Source organism: Micropterus salmoides, unplaced genomic scaffold, assembly GCF_014851395.1.
Source record: "Micropterus salmoides isolate LMB-PRFRI ecotype aquatic unplaced genomic scaffold, ASM1485139v1 Ms_hic_scaffold_2883, whole genome shotgun sequence".
Taxonomy (NCBI): domain Eukaryota; kingdom Metazoa; phylum Chordata; class Actinopteri; order Centrarchiformes; family Centrarchidae; genus Micropterus; species Micropterus salmoides.
Genome location: NW_024042132.1, coordinates 14,640 through 33,918, shown reverse-complemented (window position 1 = coordinate 33,918; position 19,279 = coordinate 14,640). Strand labels below are relative to the sequence as shown.

Below are 19,279 nucleotides of genomic sequence, written 5' to 3'. Positions count from 1 at the left end.
ACAGCCTGGGACAGCACCTGCAGTTCTTCTATGCTGACCTCAACCACCCAACAAGGATCACACATATTTTCAACCACTCCAGCTCAGATATCTCATCGCTACTATGACCTGCAGGTAGGCGTGGGTGTACAGAGAGTGTCAATATCTTTTCCTTAAATTTCAACACATTAGCATAAATTGAATAATCTTTTCTGGGAAATACTGATAAATATTGTTAGAGCAATACCGCTGCAAGTTATGGCAAAAACTTTATCCTGCAACAAAAAATTTGTACTGAATTTCTGACTGTTATGATCAGGGACATTTGTTCGCCATGGAGGTGAGCATGTGGAGAGGAATACTACATAGCTTCTGACAACACTGGCACGCCGCTGGCTGTCTTCAGCAGCAATGGACAAATGATCAAACAGGTAACCCTCCACGTAACTTTGTAAATTCACTTTATTTGCAAAGAATTACAGGTACCAAAATTGTGCTGAAACTGTGTAGTAAAAACAACAAAACATCTGAATAAGAAAGGGCTTCTGGCACCAGCCGTGCCCAATGCATTCCTGTACAAGACCCTAAGTCCTCATCAGCTCCAGGGACGCTCTTGTGTACCTGACACAGTGTTCTGACCTTTCCATCAGAGAAAGAGCTGAGCATTGACAAAAGCAAATTGACTCTGCTTGTGTCACCCAGGTGCAGTACACAGCTACGGAGAAGTGTACCTTGACTCTAACCAGAGTTCCAGCTGGTGATCGGTTTCCACGGTGGTCTCTACGACGCCTTGACTAAGCTGGTCCACTTTACACAGCGGGACTACGATGTTTGGCAGGGCGCTGGACCTCGCCTGACTACAGCACATGGCCCAAGATTGGGAAGGATCCCTCTCCATTTAATTTGTACATGTTCAAGAACAACAACCCCTCAGTGACATGCTGGATGTCAAAAATTACGTCACAGGTAGAAGATTAATATGTATTAATATGTCACACATGTTGGATACTGTATGAATATTTCTACATAATTAGCCAATTATTTGTCTCATGTTGCTGGATTTTTATTTAAAGCTGTCCATTTCCCATGCCATTTCAAAATGTTACTTCACAGCTCACAGAAATGCACTCACCTTAGCTTGTTATGTCCTGACATTGTCCTGACAAGGTACTTTATGCAAGTAACAATGTACTACAGATGGCGCCGTAGCTGATAGCTTTGCATAACACCAGATGAGTCAGAGGCAAACACACTTTCACTCTTTTATGATAAAAATGATTCATTTGCTACCGTGTTTAACTTTGTCATTTGGTGAATTAATTTCCCCTCCTGTCTGCTGTAGATGTGAAGAGCTGGCTGGTGATGTTTGGCTTCCAGCTCAGTAACATAATCCCTGGGTTCCCTCGACACTCGCTCTACTTTGTGGAGCCACCATACGAGCTGCAGGCCACCCAGCACTGTGAGAACGGACAGGTACGACTACTGTTCTGAAAGTATTGAATCAACAGAATGAAAGTCAATATTAACCCCATTATACTGTTTTAGCTGTTCTCATGAATGTTCATGTTAATACAGATACCAATCATATTTCCACGGCAATATTTACAAGTTGCATTTGGTTGTGTGTCAATAGATGACAGTAACTTTCAACAAAGTGACAAAGCTTTTTCTATTTCTATTTTCATGTAGCTCATCACGGGTGTGCAGCAGGCAGCAGAGCGTCACAACCAGGCCTTCATGGCCCTGGAGGGTCGTCTCCTCAACAAGGAACGCCAAAGACGCAGGGACAAGCCCGGTCACTGGTTTGGCACCAGCACCCCAATAATAGGCCGAGGAGTAATGCTGGCTGTGAAGGAAGGCGGAGTGGTGGCTGGCGTGTCCGCATTGGCCAGTGACGATAGCCGTAAAGTGGCTCTGGTGCTTAATGGTGCCCAGTACCTCGAAGGCACCCATTACACCCAGGACGGGAAGGACTGTCACTACTTTGTGAAAGTGGGTTCGGCTGACAGTGACCTGCTGGCCCTGGGGCTTACTAACGGGCGTAAGTCATTGGAGACCGGTATCAATGTGACGGTAAGCGGCCGCTCGAGGAGAGGAGTGACTGTGGAGTTTGCAGTTCCATCGTTAGTATTGAGTGTTCGGTACGGGCTTGCTGTGGATGTGGTGGATGAAGAGAAGGTAAGACTGTTGGAGCTGGCTAGGCAGAGAGCCTTGGCTGGGGCCTGGGCCAAGGAACAGCAGCGGGCCAGGGATGGAAAGGGAGGCAGTCGCCTCTGGACGGAGGGGGAGCGACAGCAGCTCCTAACGACCGGTAGAGTTCAAGGCTACGATGGCTACTATGTACTGCCTGTGGAGCAGTATCCAGAACTGGCCGACAGCAGCAACAACATCCAGTTCCTCAGACAGAACGAGATGGGCAAGAGGTAACAGCCCACCTAAGCTTGCTTGAAGGACACTCTTCCCTCTCGCTCACTTTTACTTCTCTAGATCCAGCTCTTTTTTCCTACCCAGCCTCCTTGACCCTACTCCTTTCAAAACCCATGGAGAATTAACCAACAAATGGGGTTAATCACGGAACGCTGCAGGGACTTTTGAAAAGAATGACTTATCAGAAAACATATTGTTAATTTTACTGCCACAGGCAAAAAATTTAAAGTTTAGTCAAATGGTTCTTTTTTGAAAAAAAAAACTTTGAACTACTGCAAAAGCACTGAAGAACTTTGAGAACTGTTGCTTAATGAATAAGAAGATTCCCCTTTTTAAAAAAGATAGTGATATTTTCGCCCATATTTTTTGGGTCACACTGAGAGCGGCCATGACAGCTACTGAACGCACGGTGGAGTTGTACTGTGCTGGCTTCTGCGGGGAAGGCTTGTCTGTCTCTAATAGACACTTAAGGCATAGGGACCAAAGTGGAGACAAAGCCACTCCAGAGTTCAGGCATTACAACTACACATCAACAGAGGACATCATAAACAGCAACAAACAAGGCAATGTCAATGGTCGTCCAATACTATGAGTCGTCTCCCTGTCTCAGGCCTCCCATCGTCCACCACGGACCAGTCCTCTGCCGCTGAGGCAGTGCACATCCAACCAAGCAACACACAAGCTAACGGCATCCTTGAACAAATCCGAGCTGTTAATGGACTAGAATCTAGAAAATAAACTTTTTAAAAAACAAAGTCAAAAAAAGTGATGGCTATATTTGTGGACAGTGGTATCACACAGCATTGTTTATTTTGAAATGGGGAGAAGAATCATAATACATATGTGTCTGACTACACAGAATTCCAGGATGTTGCGTATACTGTAGATGCCGTAGTTTTGTACGTTTCAGTCGCGGTAGAATTGTGAGACTTTCACCAAGGCACTTCTGTACAGAACGATCAAACACACCACTCACAGAGTCCGGAAAACATGCTAAGTTAGTATTATATTATTTTATTCTTTTTATTTATTTATTCTTAGTACTATATGACAATCATGAATGAGTCACCAGTTCAATTCCAAATGAACATTAATGGATGAGTTTATTTCTTTTGTAAAATATGTAAGAAATGTTGATTTTGTTTTTGTATTAATTTCAGTTTGCTGCCAGGGCAAATAATAGTCACTCTCAAAAAGAATAATTTATGTAATAAAGTGTTTTAAAAAAAACGGTTTATACTTTAAATAAAGTCTTTAAAACTGTGAAATCTGTTTTTTCGAAATATATTTCGATGTACAGTGTATAGACCTACCTTTATGCAGCACAGTAGAATATTGTCCAGAATATCAAGTTTTATATTTCTAAGAGGAAGTGGCTTGTAATGTGCAAAATCTTTAGCTGGTCTTACTAATCTAGAGTTTTGTGGCACTCTAATATACCATATCTACAATATCAATCCCCAGTTTGTTGTTTTTGACTGTTTTTTTGTTTGTTTGGAAGCAGAGATATTTCTGTCCTAGATCCCAACAGCAGTAGCAGTAATGGATCCCTCTCACTGTGAAGAGACTCGTGCTGGATGTCATAATGTACCAAATCAGTATTATCAAAGGATGATTCTTATACATTCACTGAAACGAGACTCTTCTGAGAACCTTATCAAAAACATAATTGTTTACTTCAAATGAGCAATGTGTAGTTCACTTTCATCTCATGTTTGTGTTTGAAGACTATTGATGTTCTTTTTACAGTAGCAACTCCTCACCAGCTTGAATGACAGACAATTACATTTGTTGCATTTCAAGGCAATCTTTGGAGTGTTGTTGGTATACTGGAGCACTCCATTGATTAACACAAGCAGTTTTCCCCCTTTCTTTGTGAATTTTTCATCAACCTCACTGATAAGCTATAATTTTTCTCCAGTTGTTCTAAAAAGTTAATACAGACATGACATTGATGTCTTGTGGTTCTCGGACTTTTTCTTTCATGCCCCCTTTCTGTACCAAAAAAAGTCCATTCCCCCCACCCAGCAAAAGTGGATTTCATTTGTATCCATCAATAACACATCAACACAGGTGATTGAAATAAACAAGATTCAGGTTAGCAAAATAGACTTGCTAGCATCAGAGCACTTTTGTTTATGTCACCACTTGAATCATTTTTCATGCCAAGTTAAGGTTTTCTTAACACCCATGACCCGCCTGTGCTCTACACCCCCCAGTTTGAGAACCACCATCTTGCCATCTAGCATGCCATTAAGCAACTTCACACAACAACTGCTTTCCTATCTCCAAACATATTGCTTACATTTCTGAACACACAAACATAGGAGCCAATATTTTTGACACTGACTGTTCATCGATTCTGATGTGCTTTTAAGTAGCCATTACAATTACCGCTGTTAACTCCAAGTGCTTACAGATAAATGTTACTTCCTGGGGTAATTGTGCTCTATACTATTGAATTTGACATGCCACGTCCCCTTTCGGCAGAAGAGGTTCAAGTGTCTATAATCAATGTTTTTTGTATTAATAATGCATCAAATGACTATATACTGAGGAAGTTCCCCACAGCTCAGATCTTTTTACTGTGTCAAGCTGTTGTTTTGGTTGTACAGCCTTCACCTTCACAGTTTTGTTTCACTCTCACAGCTCTCATAGATTGCTCGCAGGCTGATTTTTTCAGTGTATAAGCTCTAAAAACACACTCTATGCTGACTGCAGCACCAAACAGCAGGCAGATGAAGTTACAGTGACTAGCTGGTGAACATAGCTGTTCCCTCAGGAATTGGTAAAGACCAAAGATGGCGAACAGGAGAGTGAAGATTGGACTTAAGTTCCCCAAGAGGACACAAAGGATTTCAAATTAATGTCAATGTCCCAATCTACTAGATGTGTAAATACAAGACTGTAACACGCCACATCCAATGTGTCAGTGTTCATAGTTTGCTTCCATTGCCTCAAAGTGGCCAGTTAAAATCATTTAATGCAGATTTAGCTAAAAGTGGCAGTATACGCTACATCTAAATCCTGTATTTTACGTGAGTAAAACTTCAGAATTACCAGTGAGAAAGCGTACTTAAAAGTATCAAATATGTATGAATGAGCCCTGTCAGTGTTAACATCTATGCAGTTGTTGTAGTTGTTTAGGGTGGGTTCATTTTAATCTTTCGTATCGGCCTATTGTTGGGCAGTTTAATGTATCATTTTATAAACTTCTCCTTTAAGGTAGGTAAAATCTTAATCTGAAAATGAACTGTACCTGTAAGATAAATGTAGTGAAGCAAAAAGAGCATTTCCCTCTAAATTGTAGTGGAGTAAAAGTATTAAGTAGCATAAAATGTTACATGTACATGTTTTCAAAGCCATGCAGTGCTAGAGTATAAACTAATTAATACTTTCCACTACCTTTAAAAGGTGCTGTGCATTATGAAGCAATGCCACATCCAGTCACTTATTCTCTTTTCACTTGCGTGTAATTTTGTCTCTCTATGTAGCTTTACTTTTGTGAAACAGTGTTAATGCATCAGAAGGCAGCCATGCTGCAACAAACGTCCTGCACTAGCAACTGTGTTATAAATAGTTGAAGAGATCTGACCCATCCGGCTAGCCCCCCCCAACAGCTACAGTATACTGATCTATATTCCCTCCTCTCCTTTAACCTCCCACACACAAACGCTTTAATGCCCCAGAGAAACACAAATGACAAAGCTTCACATTTCATGGGAATAAATTATTTTAATGCAAGATTTCTCATGTAAAGCAAAAAGGCATTTAGTAACAGGTCATTTGGTTTCTTCTGTTAAGCAATCATGTTTTTTGGTTTTTTTCATATTTTCTTTTTTTTTTCTCCAAGGTGTGTAATAAAAATAATATTGGAATCATTTTTCATATCAAGATCACCATGAAAACACTGAGGCCACTGAATGTCAACAGTAATCAAACATAAATCACTGTCATCTTTAAAAATGCATTTCGTTTATTGTCATATGATTTCACTTACATATGTCGGCAAAAAACAGATTCTGTGCAAATAAAAAGGGATACATTTCAAGCATTAGCTTCTTAAGAGTGCCCCATGGCTCATTAGCAGCCAGGGACTTGGTGGCCTTTGGGGTATGGAGGGTTCAGGATAAGGGGTCATTCCTTGGCAAAGGGAAGTAGCACAGCTGAAGGGGGGTTAGGGAGGGCTGGAGTTGGTTGAGAGGGCAGGCAGGAGTAGTGTCTTAAAGAGGTAATCGTCATAAAGTGCCAAAGAGCCTCACACTAGATGAGCCTGAGATCCAAATATACTGTATGTGTGTGTGTGTGTGTGTGTGTAATTGTGGATCTACCTTGGTGTGTGTGTGTGCACGTCCATGCCTGTTGTATGTTGGTGTAAGATTACAGTGAAGAACCTCACACTAGATGAGCCTGAGATCCGAGTATACAGTATGTGTGTTATCGGTAATTGTGGATCTACATTGGTGTGTGTGCATCTGTGCTGTTGTATGTTGGTGTAAGATTACAGTGCAGAGCGTGAGATTCAGGTTATGTTTAGAAGCTCAGTTAAAAGCTGCTACAGAATAGTCCCTGGACAGGGTCAGTCAGTCTGTAAGTCAGTCAGTGCTGAGGGCTTCACATCACGATAGAGGAAGTGGCTCTGGGAAGAGACGTCCATTGAGGCGTTTATTTATAGACAGGCAAAAGACTTTTTAGAGGAAATGGAGGGGTGGTTTTAAGGGAGTGCAAGGTTTAAGGCAGATGGGGGAAAGGGTGATGGGGTTCCAGGCACAGAAATGGGGGGCATGGGGTTAATGGGAGTGAACAGTTGGGGAGTATGTTATGTCAGCATGTCCCAGAGACAGCAACAACACAGAGCTGTCCAGCAGGCTGTCAGGCATGTGTCTCCTGTGTCGTCTCTTCTCCTGTCTTCCACCACGTACACTAGAGGGAGAAAGGGAGTGAAGTGCAGAAGGAAAGAAGAGCGGAGGCGAAAAGGGTTGACAAGGTAATATAGAGAAGAAGGGGGGAATAGGAAGACAATTTAAAGCAAGCAATTAGTGACACATTTTTAAAAATTGTATAAAACCAGAGATAATTCTCAGAATTACTGCGTCAAGTCTTCAGCAGTGAGCTCAAGTGTAACCATGGCTGCTCTGATTTTCTTCTAATTACGTTCATCATGGGAGGACTATTACCACGGTAATGCCATAGCAGCCCAGAGCCATGATCAGACAGCGTTACAGCTGAGTAACACTCGCGCTGCTTTGAGGCATCCTTAAACCAATGAAATAAGAGCTTTCAGAACTACACACCTCCACGCCCCGACAGCACATTTTCCTTTCACTTCACACCTGCAGCAGTCGCTTTATGTCCCCTTCAGTCAATATATCTAAATAAGTCATGTGAAAGGATAAAGTTACCCATATGTGAGCGTTACCACCTGTCCCAAACAAATTCAGAAGTCAAACAACAGGCCTGAATGAATACATCTTGACTTCCTTGTGTTTGTGATTAATCATTCATGTGGAGGTACAACAGTCATCCAGCTTTTAACAACCAGGTGCAGTGACTAATGACATATGTGAGTGTGTTACCAAGGTGACCTGTTCCTGGTCAATAGATAAAGTGACGCTAGCTGACTACTTATGCTGAGCTCTGATAATGATATGAAAGAAGTGGTTAATGATTGGCCAATATTTAATAATAGTGTCTCTATCAAAATGACTCAGCGCAGAAATCTCAATAGCAGAACACACTCCTTTGATCTGCCAGAAGACGCTTATCTAAAGCCAGTTACACGAGCAGCAACACCTCACTGCTCACTTTAATACATAAAAAGGTGTTAACTGTGTTCTCTGCAAGCAGGGCTGTTCTCTTTGCATATTCATTTGGATTATTTTACAATGACATGTGTGCTTTTAGTTTCACAGCTTGTGCTACACTCTGTTCTGGATGCTCATTTGGGAGGTGCTACTGCATTAACACACCTTTTATTTTAAACCTGGCTTGACTTCACACTTTAAAATCCTTAATTGCTTACTCTACATACTGGCAGGTTTTGCACTTTTGCAGTCCCTCTTGCTGAAACAAGTCATTCATGAAATAATTAGTCAACAGATTAATGCACAACTCTTTTAGTAATCGATTCATCATTTAAGTAATTTCTTTAGCAGAAAAGTCAACATTTGATGGTTCCAGCAGGTTATGAGGATGTTCTGCTTGTCACTACAGTCAAGTAAATATATTTGTGTTTTGGGCTGTATGACAAATAAAAAAGCTATTTTAAGACCTCACTTAGGGCTTTAAAAAACTGTGATGGGCATTTTTCACTACTTTATAAACCAAACAAAAATGAAAGGCAGACTAATTGATCATGAAAATGATAGGCCTTTTTCACAGTAGCACAGGTGTTACTGATACCATTACAGTGTTTTATTCAAGTGTCCCAATCCTCCAAAATATATTCTACTGAATGAATATGAATATGCATGCAAAATAAAACATCTAATTGATTTTGAAAACAACATGTGAAGGTCCTTTCAATATAAATTACTTTTCAGTTTCTGAATCACAGCAAAGGATTTCCACCACCTTTGTTCAGATTGTCTTGCTAGAGAAATATCATATAATGAAGAGAGCCCAGCTCAGTGCTACTGTGGTAAAAGACAAATGTCTTTACAGTAGTCAATACGAACTCAAATATTATTATTAATGTTAATAAAATATTCTGCATTCTAAAACTTAGTTTAAGATACAATATGCAATCTTTCCACATTTTTGTTTAAAAATGACTACATCTAAGTATCCAGTATTTGTTTTGTTGAGTTAGATACATACATTATCCCAAATGTTTCAAACATTTTTCAAACCCAGAGAAATCTGTAATTTTAATCCTGGTAATGGTGCGTTTCATTTGTTTGCCTGTCCATGACGTCATATCACATTCATCAGCGCCAAAAATCATAAGAGTGATATACTGACTCTTTATTCAGTTTTAAGGCACATTTTTATGATATACCTTTTAGATCTTGGTGGTTTCTAACTACATATTTTAACTGGATGACGGATTTTACTCATCGGATGTCTGGATCTTACGGAGAAACAAGCTGAGCAAACGTTAGTGGCAGCTGGGGTTCGCAGTGTCCAGTATCTGCCAAACAAACAACGATTTTTTACATGAAACTGCTTTATTCAGTGTTTTTACCAGTTTAATCACTGGGTCCATTTGTTTTGGACAGGAGGAGACCTATGTGGATAACTCCCGGTAAAAACCTCCTGAATAATGAACACTGAAGGAATCCTGACAAGGAGAAGCTGACCGCGATGTAGGCAATGGTGTGGTAGACAACAGCTCTCATGATCCCACGTTACTATACAACATCAAGCTACATCTTTTGTTACTGTTTTGATGCGGCAGAAAACTACATACTGTGCATTTAAGTAAAAGTATTGTCAGAATACTAATAATACTGTACATACTTGAATCAACCTCTGTTGTGAGTCTCTGTGTTACCACTCACCTGTGTTTTTGGGAGCTTCCCCGTACATAGGCCCAGAAGGGGGTCCCCCCTGCCAGCCAAATTGTGGTTGTTCAGGGTACCCTTGATATGGAGGCTGTCCTGGGCCGGGATAAGGACCTCCTGGGCCGGGATAAGGACCTCCAGGGCCAGGATAAGGACCTCCAGGGCCCATCGGTCCGGCAGGGTAGTTAGGGTAAGCTGGATTAGGCTGCTCCATGTTCACAGGGTATCCCTGAGGAGGATACCCCTGAGGTGGGTAGCCTTGTGGAGGTGGGCCCTGAGCTGGGTAGCCAGGAGCAGTGGGGCCACTGCCTGGGTATGGAGGGGGCTGCTCAAAATTCATCTTTGCGTTGAACAATCACCTAAGTAACAAGAAAATAAGAGTGATGGCGTAAATAATGGCACTTTTCTCATGTTAATAAGTCGGCTATGTGTAAACATTACAATCAAGACAGGCAGATTATGTGTGTCCTATGTTTTCAAAAATAGTGTGCCACATATTAGAACTTAATGCAATTAGTTTTTCTGCTTTTATGCAGACATACCTGTAGATGGACATACTGTAGATAATGTATAATAAAAAATTCCACATACTTCAAATACACTCATACAGCCATTCCCTAAAATATGGGCAAACCTGCATGTCTGTCACATTATGCACTACCTCTCCCAGAAAATTGACACAATTGTATTTCAAGTATGTGATGCTCACCCGTAGCAATTAACAGGTGCTGGCAATATAGAAATCACTCTTTGCACCAGTCAAAATGGAGAAAAGCTTGACTCAACCTATGTGTTGTGTGTACTACACTGAGCATGGACAAAAGAAAGACGAGAAAAGAGTTGCCTGCGGATTTGAGAACCAAAATTTTGGAAAAGCATGGACAATCTCAAGGCTACATCTCAAGAGATCTTAATGTTCCTGTGTGCACTGAGCTCAACATTGGCCCATGGCACTGTAGCTAACTGGAGGTGGGTGAAAGAGAAAAATTGCTGAAAGATTGCAACGAAGGATTGTTCGAATGGTGGATAAAGAACCTTGATCAGCTTCTAAACAAATTCAGTCTGACCTGCAGACACAGGGTACAACAGTGTCAGCTCGCACTATCCGTCAACATCTGAATGAAAAGGGAGGACCCCGCTGCTGACATTTGGAGTTCTTTGTGGAAAGTCTCAGATTTGGCTTTTTTTGTTGTAGTTTAAATGCAAACAAAATAAATAAACATGACAATTTTCTGGGAGAAGTAGTGCATTATGTCACGGGACATGCAGGAATGCCCATATTTTTGCCATGACTAAGAGTATAAGAAAGGTGTGAAGGCCTTCTTAAACATATAGTTTAATTATAATGCATTCAGAATACAGACTTTTCTTACTACAACAATAGCAGTAGTTATTAAAATGGCTAAAACAAATGTATTTTCAAACAAAGAAAATATTTAGGCCTAATTTGCTGAGGATCTTATGACATATGTTCTTATACTGTGAAGAACAACAATCCTTCATATTTATAGATGTAAATGCACCATAATACTATTTTGAACAAGATTAGAAAAACTTTTTAAAAATCTAAGGCCCCATCCACACTACTCCGTTTTTGTTTAAAAACAGAGCTTTAAAATTAATACAATCTCCATGCACACCAGCATTTTAGCTGCATATCAGAGCTGATCTCTGTCTACATTAAAATGACTGAAAACGCACATCTATTGGCCGTTCACGTACACTGGGCATGCTTGTGCCGGTGTAAACATGAACCAGATGGTCTATTCCGTAGTTACAGAAGATTTGGAGAGAGAATAAAGTAATGCAGACAAAGGACCACGGCAGATTTTTTTTGCATGGACCAATAACGAGCTGGAACGGTTACTGAATGTAGCATGGGAGTTAAAAGCAGCTGTGGCGGCAGAAAACAGACTGGGAGTCGCCGCAAAGTAAATATGTGCTACTTACACGGTACAAATATTTTAATAAAAATACCAAAACTATAACTCTCTCAGTACCGTTGTGTTTCTGCTTTACATGACTTATAAGACCCAATCATAGATCCAAATGTGAGCGTCTGTGATCGTTTCTAAAGTTCTCCGTTTTTGTCCATCCGCTTTAAAACACTCCGGATTTTTAAAACAAAAAATGTGGTCGGCAGCGTTTTCAAACTTCTTTGTTTTAGGCCTTCACTTTCGGCGTTTTAGTCTGGACGGAAGGTGTAAACGTAGCAAAAGGTCTCCGTTTTAAAATGAGTAGTGCGGATGGGGCTTAAGTAAGTGAGTGTGTGTCTGCATGTGTGTGTTTAGTTCAGCCTCTAGTGTCACATTAGGCAATGAGCTCCTCTGGGTCCCGATATAAGAACACAACATTTTCAGACAGGCACAAAAATGATGCAACCATTTCCCAGAGCAGAAAAGTAAATAGCATAAAGTTGTTATCCCTAATCCCTAAAAATATACCTCCTGGTGTTTCATGCCTTTGCAGTGTCATATGGAAAACAACCATGGCCTCCACTGCCACACAGGAAAAAACAAGCACTGCTTATTATTGTACGCTTTGTTGAGGTTGCCTTATGAATCGATAGTCAATCCCAACCCGTATTGGCCCTGCCAGAGATAAGCACCATTACAGTATTGTTCACACAGACTTTACAAAATAAGGAGTCAGTTTCACAGAGTGCAGGGTGAGGCTGATCAAATGAACAATGGGAAAGAGGAGGAGGGAAAGACAGCAGTGACAACACAGGCCTGCACTGGCTGTATTTTCACACCTGGTTTTCCTCTTTACTCAGAAACACAACCCACACAAACATGAAATGTGTCATGTCAAATTATCAACATCACACATTCACAGTTTCCGTGTGATGCGAAAGTAGAACAAAAGGAAGATAAATTATGAAACCATTCCTTTTCATGCATGCTGTTGTGCCCATACATGAACTGTGTCAATTTGTAGGCTGTTTAGAAAGTACAATAAATGTTTGTGATTAGCTTAATGTCTAGAGGTTATTTGTTCCACTCTAGACTTTGAGAGAAGGAAGTGCATTTACCATTACCATTTACCATGTCTGATAAGGCAAATCTGGGTCCATCACAACACTCACGCTAGCCTTCGTGACTGGATTGGCTCATGTAGAACATCCATAACAAAGGAAAGTGGGCCAGATGGAAAACTGCACCTCTGCTAGGCCTCCCAGGATTCCTCTGTCCCGTCGTATGTGTACACTATAAACAACTAAATAGCACTCCAATTCCTTTCTGCTCATCTTCACAGCAAGTATTCCAATGCCTTTATTTACACTTACACCAACATTGTATTTATTCAAAGTATAACATGTGTTTTGTATCTCTTTGACTACCTAATTTGGTAATAATATTAACAAGTTTAAGGGTGGCTCTTGGGTGGTGTTGTACCTTTTAAAAAGATTAAATTCATACGAATTTCCAAATACCATAAGATTAAATAGACCAATGGGGAAATTGATAGAATACAACAGCTAGACTAATGTTTTACTCAGTCACAATTACTACTTCCTGCTTTAACATCAGCAATAAGCTTCTCTGTGCAGTGCTTTTCAAAAGATGGCTGGACATTTCATTACCTGAATGTGTTCTTAAAGCTACTGACAGATGGCAAAGCCTCTGTAACTATGGTTACCATGCTCCAGGAGGAACAGAACGATCCCTGATGATTTGTTTTTGTTGTACCTTTAAGCAGCCGAGATTTGCCTGTTAACAGGGAGGCTACTTTGATGGCTGTCAAACCTTTGTTCCAGCTCACATGTGACAAGAGGTTGTTGAATTACTGGCTAAAGGCTGAGAAAGAGCTTTTTTTTCCCCCAAAGGGAACTTACCAATAATCAGTAATCTGATAACAACAACTATTTCTACTGCATCAAAGTTCACCTTGAGGGTCACATGGCCTTTATTGTATCCATATAAATCTGCACCAGTCTTTGTTATCAGATTAAGTTTTGAGTACAGGAGATTTACAGGTCTTGACTCGTATGAAAGCTTGCACAGTATGTTTACTGTATGAGTGTATGTTCATATGCATGTGTGTTATTTGTTTTTCCGCCTGTTGGACTGCAAGCATAAGTGAGTGAGCTCAGACAAACAGTATCAGTGATAATAAAGACATACAGATGGACAGTGCTCCTGAAACATCTGATTCTACAGTATTAAAACCCTCTAAACCTAATGGCATTGCATATAATGACATGGAGTAAACAGACAGTCAGTTCACTAACAAGTTATTATGTGTTGTTATAAAGGCAGCAATAAACAATTTACAACAAAATAACTGGTAAAAGGTATTAACCTAAATCAAAACAATACCTCTGCAGACTAAGGACCCTATGGAGAGGAAGAAGGAGATCAGGAGGCAGGACAGAGAAAGGGGTGGGGGGGTGGGGGGGATGCAGGATACGAGAGCGAAGAAGAGGAGTCAGGACGTGTGGGTATTTATGGAAATGCTGGCGATGATGTGGTTGATGTGTGGTCCCGCTCCTGAAACTCTGCTAATTAGCACCACATTGTGGATTTATGTCCGTCTTTAGATATAACACTGTGACTCTGTGGACATTTGCACTTAAAACACTTAGGCTACTGGGAGCTACATTACTGCAGTTATCACTGTTTAAACTAAAACTGATCAATGAACAGTAATCCTTCATATTGTAGTTGCACTGATTGGAACATTCCTATCGTAGTTATCATAGGCCTACTGGAGATAATGTGAATATTTCTGAGTGAGGATGACTGTGGTGCAGCTGAAACAAATAGGCCTAAATGTAGTTTAAAGTGAATTTTATTACCTGCTGATAGTCTGAATGTGTTTTGACAGCATTAATAAAATACGAAATAAGCAAGATTGTATTAATGTAAAGTAGACGTCTAAAACTTTACAGTCAGTTTGAACCAATAGACACATTTTCCACTGCAAAAAATAATTAATAGACTAACCAACTGGGTGTGACTGTGACTTTACAATCACAGGTTCATGAGTAAACTGTGTCTTATATTTGGTCTATAGTCGACCTATTTTCATAATCAGGTACCCAATTGCCACCGGCATTTTGTCCCGTCGGGTTACAACTTAATAAATATAGACTTTCCGTTTAAAATTTAATCTAATGGGATTTAGGAGAATTCCAGCACTTTCATTCATTAAGGAAATTCCAGTCTGGTAAGCCTAAATGATGAATGAGCAACACTGTATAGAAAGTACTAATGGTAACGTATCGATCCTTCCTTAAAACAGATGATCTGCCGTTATTTACCCTTTGCTATGGTGAATCATAATATCGGAGCTCCATTGATTATGGCTTTTTTTCATCCCCGTGCACACTCTTCTATCAGGCTCAACATACTCAGAGTTGATTGAACTTATTCTGATCAGTTGTTCTGGAACTGAAAATCTGAGTTTCCCACCTCAGGCTCAATCAACTCTGAGCTCAGGGATAAGCTCAGAGTTTGTTAAGCCTGCTTTCTGAAACAGGGCCCAGGTCTAGATCTGTTATCCAGTCTTGGGCTGCCAAGCCATATGAATCTAGGTTGTTTGATTATTTGTTTGTCCAAATACAGTTTCTTGGCAGTGAAAATTAATTTCTCACGTTAAGGCCTCCCTTTCTTCTTCTTTCCCCTTCTCCATCAGATTTAAACAATTTAAACAACTAAAAAAATCAGGTTACCACCACAGAAACCGTGACGGCTCATGGGTAAACAGAGGGCATTCCTCACAAGATGGCACCCCACATCTCAAAATGCAACACAGAATGACATACCTTCACATTTCCTATAGAGACTGGTCATGTACCGCTCCACCTTTTGCTATCTGGAGGCAGGTAATGTGGGTGAGTTTTCAGTAATTATTGATAGACAGTCTTTTCACCACTACTTGAGCACATTTTATGGCATGAATGGATTTTTCATTTCACGGCTTTATGAAGTTAATTTATAACAATGTTTGGAACATTTGTGAGTGTGTTGTTTTTTGAAGTGTTGACAAGTTCTCAAAAGTAAGTTGAACAACCACCTGTTCAGTGCCTGCAGATTTTAATATCAAAATACTGGCACAGCTGCTGCAGCTGAATGAATCGGGCAAACATTGTCATAAGAAGAAAAATCTAAGCAACATATTCATTTAATGGCATACAAAAATGTAATTTTAGTCAGACCTACCTGCCTGCTCTAATGATACGGCGTTGATATTACAAGTTATTACACGCGATAAACATATGTCCACTATGTTGGGTCATTGATCCACTTGGACAGGAGATCAACCTTAATCATTAAGCAATCAAATGTTTGGTTAGCATGAAATGAAGGCATACTCTTGTCAAGGCTATAATACAAACACACCTCAAATTGCCTTGACATCTACATGATATTTGGTTTTCCATCCCCTAGACAGGGGCTCGGCCATGACCTTTTACATTGTACCTATAGGTAGGGCTGGGTGATGTAGCCAAAAATGTTATCACGATAAAAACATTTCATACAACATATCAATAATTATCATGATAAATGTCAAATCATTATTTCTTTTGAGTTTAAAGGCTGAAGAAACCAGATGGTTAATTATTTGGTTAAACTTTTCTTTAAGGTCAGAATGTGACAAACACTTGATGCCAAACAGTGGATCATTTCACAAATCTGACGAAGAACATTCAAAACTATTATGATAAAATCTTAATTATATTAAACAAATATGATTAGTAAATCTTTTTTCAGTCCCTTTTCCTGAACAAAATAAATATTTAAATAGAATTTGCTAATGTGTAAGTGATTGAAATTAATTGAACCAAATATTAATTGACGATATATTTAACATTTATTATATATTGTTATGGAGGAAAATTATATTGCAATGATTATCATTACTGCCCAGCCCTACCAATAGGCTATGTGCCTTAAACAGGAAATGCATTGCAGCCTACAATTCAAATTAACCATGTTATGTCAACTTTAAGGTAATATATCAGGTAGAAATATTACACATTAACACAATACGTGCTTAGTTTTGTCCCTTAAAGCATGCCGTATGTGAAACGGAAGAAAGGGGATGTTGGCATAGTTTACACAAAAAGAGCTTCATTTAATTGAGATTATGAAGACAGAGCTAGTTAGACTGCGTCTCTGCAGCCTGGCAACCTTTGTTTAACCTTTGTCTCAACGTCTAGAGACATCACAAGACAAAGGCTGAGTGTATCACTTCTATGAAGACACCCCACTGGATTTAATTAGAAACACACACACACACACACACACACACACACAGTCACGACAAACTGATACAACACACAATCTATAATTCACAGTACAGTGACCAAAGTCTTTGTCGCTACAAACTCATTTACATTTAGCCTCATAACATTCGGCTATTAAGCTAGTTTATTCGCCGAAAACTGCAATTTTAGCTTTATTGGTATTAGAAGCCTTTTATTATTGGTAAGTTAGTAACTTAGTCATGTTAGGTTTCCACAACGGCTTTCCGACATTAGACTACGTTTTCAACATAACGTTTAAGAAAAATAGGCGACTAACAGAGGCCGCACAGAAGTGGCACCTGCAGGCCACATCCCGCTGTTCGGTGCTGCATTCATGATGACTAGGCTGATAAACACATAAAAATAAGAGTTACAGACATGTGTGGACCTCCTACCTTTGAATAAATAGTATCGCTGTTTCTTGTAAAAGGCAGGAAGGTCTATTCAGAGGGAAATTCTTCTGTCTTCAGTGTTTATTACCGTTTTCACCGCAATGAACGACCCTCTCGTGTCCAAAAACCGGTGCGTATCTAGTTTGTGGGACGTGACGTCGTTTGAAGGGTACAGCACGGGGAGTGCTGGTGGGCAACAAAACACGGGATTGGTTGCTGCCACAGCGGCTGACACAGCGTCCAATCACAAACCAGAGCGATGACCAGAGGGACGGCAGGAGAAAAGCATGACTCCTGATCATCTGACGATATAAAAGATTGAACAGACCTACATCTTCGTGCCACTGACGAAATAAATACGGGGGCAGAGAATAGCTGAGATGAGTGACTAATAAATATTAAGCATGGATTAGTGACCTCGTTTTTTTCGCTCCTGGAAATAGATTTTTTTTTTTACAGTCTTATGGAAACTTAGAAGCTCGTACACGATATGAAAAATTCGCTCTTATTATATTTTTGGAAAAATCTACGTCATTGTGTTTTTATTCACCTTAATACTGCAGAGCAGTTTTGGTAAGGTGCATTACTGGTTTTCTCCCAGCAGATGTCAGACTATTCCCATTCTGTTCTTCCCTGAAGTTACTGTGTCGTCTGGTACTGTAATAAACAGGCAATGAGATGTTAAACTGTTGTGTTGATATGTAGGCTAATATATTTGCCAATGTCTGTGTTTTATTTCTGTCGTCGGAAATTATCAGCATCACACTCAGAGAAAGGTCTTCTACTCTAGAGTCAGCATATGAAGAGCATTTAAGTTAACTGATTTAAAAAAACAAAAAAAACAAACAGCATTTTGACAGGTTTGCTTCTCATTTTTTAAACCAAAAAAGACTAACGATAAACAATTTATTAAAATAACAATGATATAAAGATATGGTAGACAAAGTTCAGCTGTCATTTAAAGGAAAGCTTTCAACAAAGGAAGTGAATACCATACACCCATCGCCAACCGCTTATCCTGCATACAGGGTCGCGGGAGGCTTCCATGTAATTGTAACGTGTGTGTACAGCCTACATCTGAGTGAGTGAGTCTGCTCAGTTCCTGTTATGACAAGAAAGAGCTGTGCCGCAGGGCCAACCTGCACACTGCTGAGTTTTAACTAAGTGTCAGTGTCTGTGCTCTTTAGGGGGCAGTAACACAGCTCCCAGACAGTAAAGTACACGTGCACACACATGCAAACACATGCATATACAGTAAGCAAGTGCGTGTACATACTGTACTCAGCACATAAAAGACAGTGGCAGAAGAAAGGTTAAGATCATTTACTTAAAAGTAGCAATAGCTGTAAAATACTCCATTACAAGCAAAAGTCCTGCATTCACAATGTTACTTAAAGAAATGCAGCAGAATGGAATCTGTAAGTGTTTAGTTATTATATAATACTGGATAACAAATACTGAGCAGTAAGCACTATAATGTTTAAGCAGGTTGAGGTGGAGTTGTATTACATATGGCTGGGTATAGTTAATCTATAACAAAGCACCATTACATGATGTTACTGTTTTTAAGTATATTATTAATCTGTAAAGTACCCATGCGTATGTACCACACACACATACAATGGGTGGTAGAGTTGGGAGACAGGATTGTGAAACATCATCTCAGTTCCTCCATCAGACATGACATTACATGAGTACAGTATGAATATAGCATACCAGCA

General features: G+C 39.9%; 2 protein-coding genes across 3 annotated transcripts; one reads left to right on the top strand and one right to left on the bottom strand.

Moving 5' to 3' along the window:
• Positions 1 to 912: 912 nt before the first annotated feature.
• Positions 913 to 3,235, top strand: LOC119882076 (teneurin-2-like). Its single transcript, XM_038692088.1, has 3 exons — positions 913 to 945; positions 1,322 to 1,452; positions 1,669 to 3,235. The coding sequence occupies exons 1-3, from the start codon at positions 918 to 920 to the stop codon at positions 2,404 to 2,406; spliced, it is 897 nt and encodes a 298-aa protein (XP_038548016.1). The 5' UTR covers positions 913 to 917; the 3' UTR covers positions 2,407 to 3,235.
• A 2,886-nt stretch (positions 3,236 to 6,121) lies between these two features.
• Positions 6,122 to 17,717, bottom strand: zgc:165573 (cysteine-rich and transmembrane domain-containing protein 1). Of its 2 annotated transcripts, XM_038692091.1 has the most exons (4): positions 17,562 to 17,717; positions 9,909 to 10,270; positions 7,701 to 7,777; positions 7,231 to 7,329 (listed from the first exon to the last, which is right to left on the bottom strand). In XM_038692091.1, exons 2-3 carry the CDS (start codon positions 10,249 to 10,251, stop codon positions 7,734 to 7,736), a joined length of 387 nt encoding a protein of 128 aa, XP_038548019.1. In that variant the 5' UTR covers positions 10,252 to 10,270; positions 17,562 to 17,717; the 3' UTR covers positions 7,231 to 7,329; positions 7,701 to 7,733. The 2 variants fall into 2 exon arrangements, with proteins under 2 accessions (XP_038548018.1, XP_038548019.1); XM_038692090.1 differs by lacking the exon at positions 7,701 to 7,777 and having other exon boundaries at positions 6,122 to 7,329.
• Positions 17,718 to 19,279: the final 1,562 nt, after the last annotated feature.

What these genes read in the sequence shown, in the direction of transcription:
- LOC119882076 (XM_038692088.1), top strand. Translation starts at nt 918, where the DNA reads ATGCTGGATGTCAAAAATTACGTCACAG. An exon ending in TGTCAAAAATTACGTCACAG is followed by an intron (nt 946 to 1,321) that starts GTAGAAGATTAA and finishes TGTCTGCTGTAG; the next exon opens with ATGTGAAGAGCTGGCTGGTG. An exon ending in AGCACTGTGAGAACGGACAG is followed by an intron (nt 1,453 to 1,668) that starts GTACGACTACTG and finishes ATTTTCATGTAG; the next exon opens with CTCATCACGGGTGTGCAGCA.
- zgc:165573 (XM_038692090.1), bottom strand. Translation starts at nt 10,251, where the DNA reads ATGAATTTTGAGCAGCCCCCTCCATACCCAGGCAGTGGCCCCACTGCT. An exon ending in GGAAGCTCCCAAAAACACAG is followed by an intron (nt 7,330 to 9,908) that starts GTGAGTGGTAAC and finishes TTCTCCCTCTAG; the next exon opens with TGTACGTGGTGGAAGACAGG.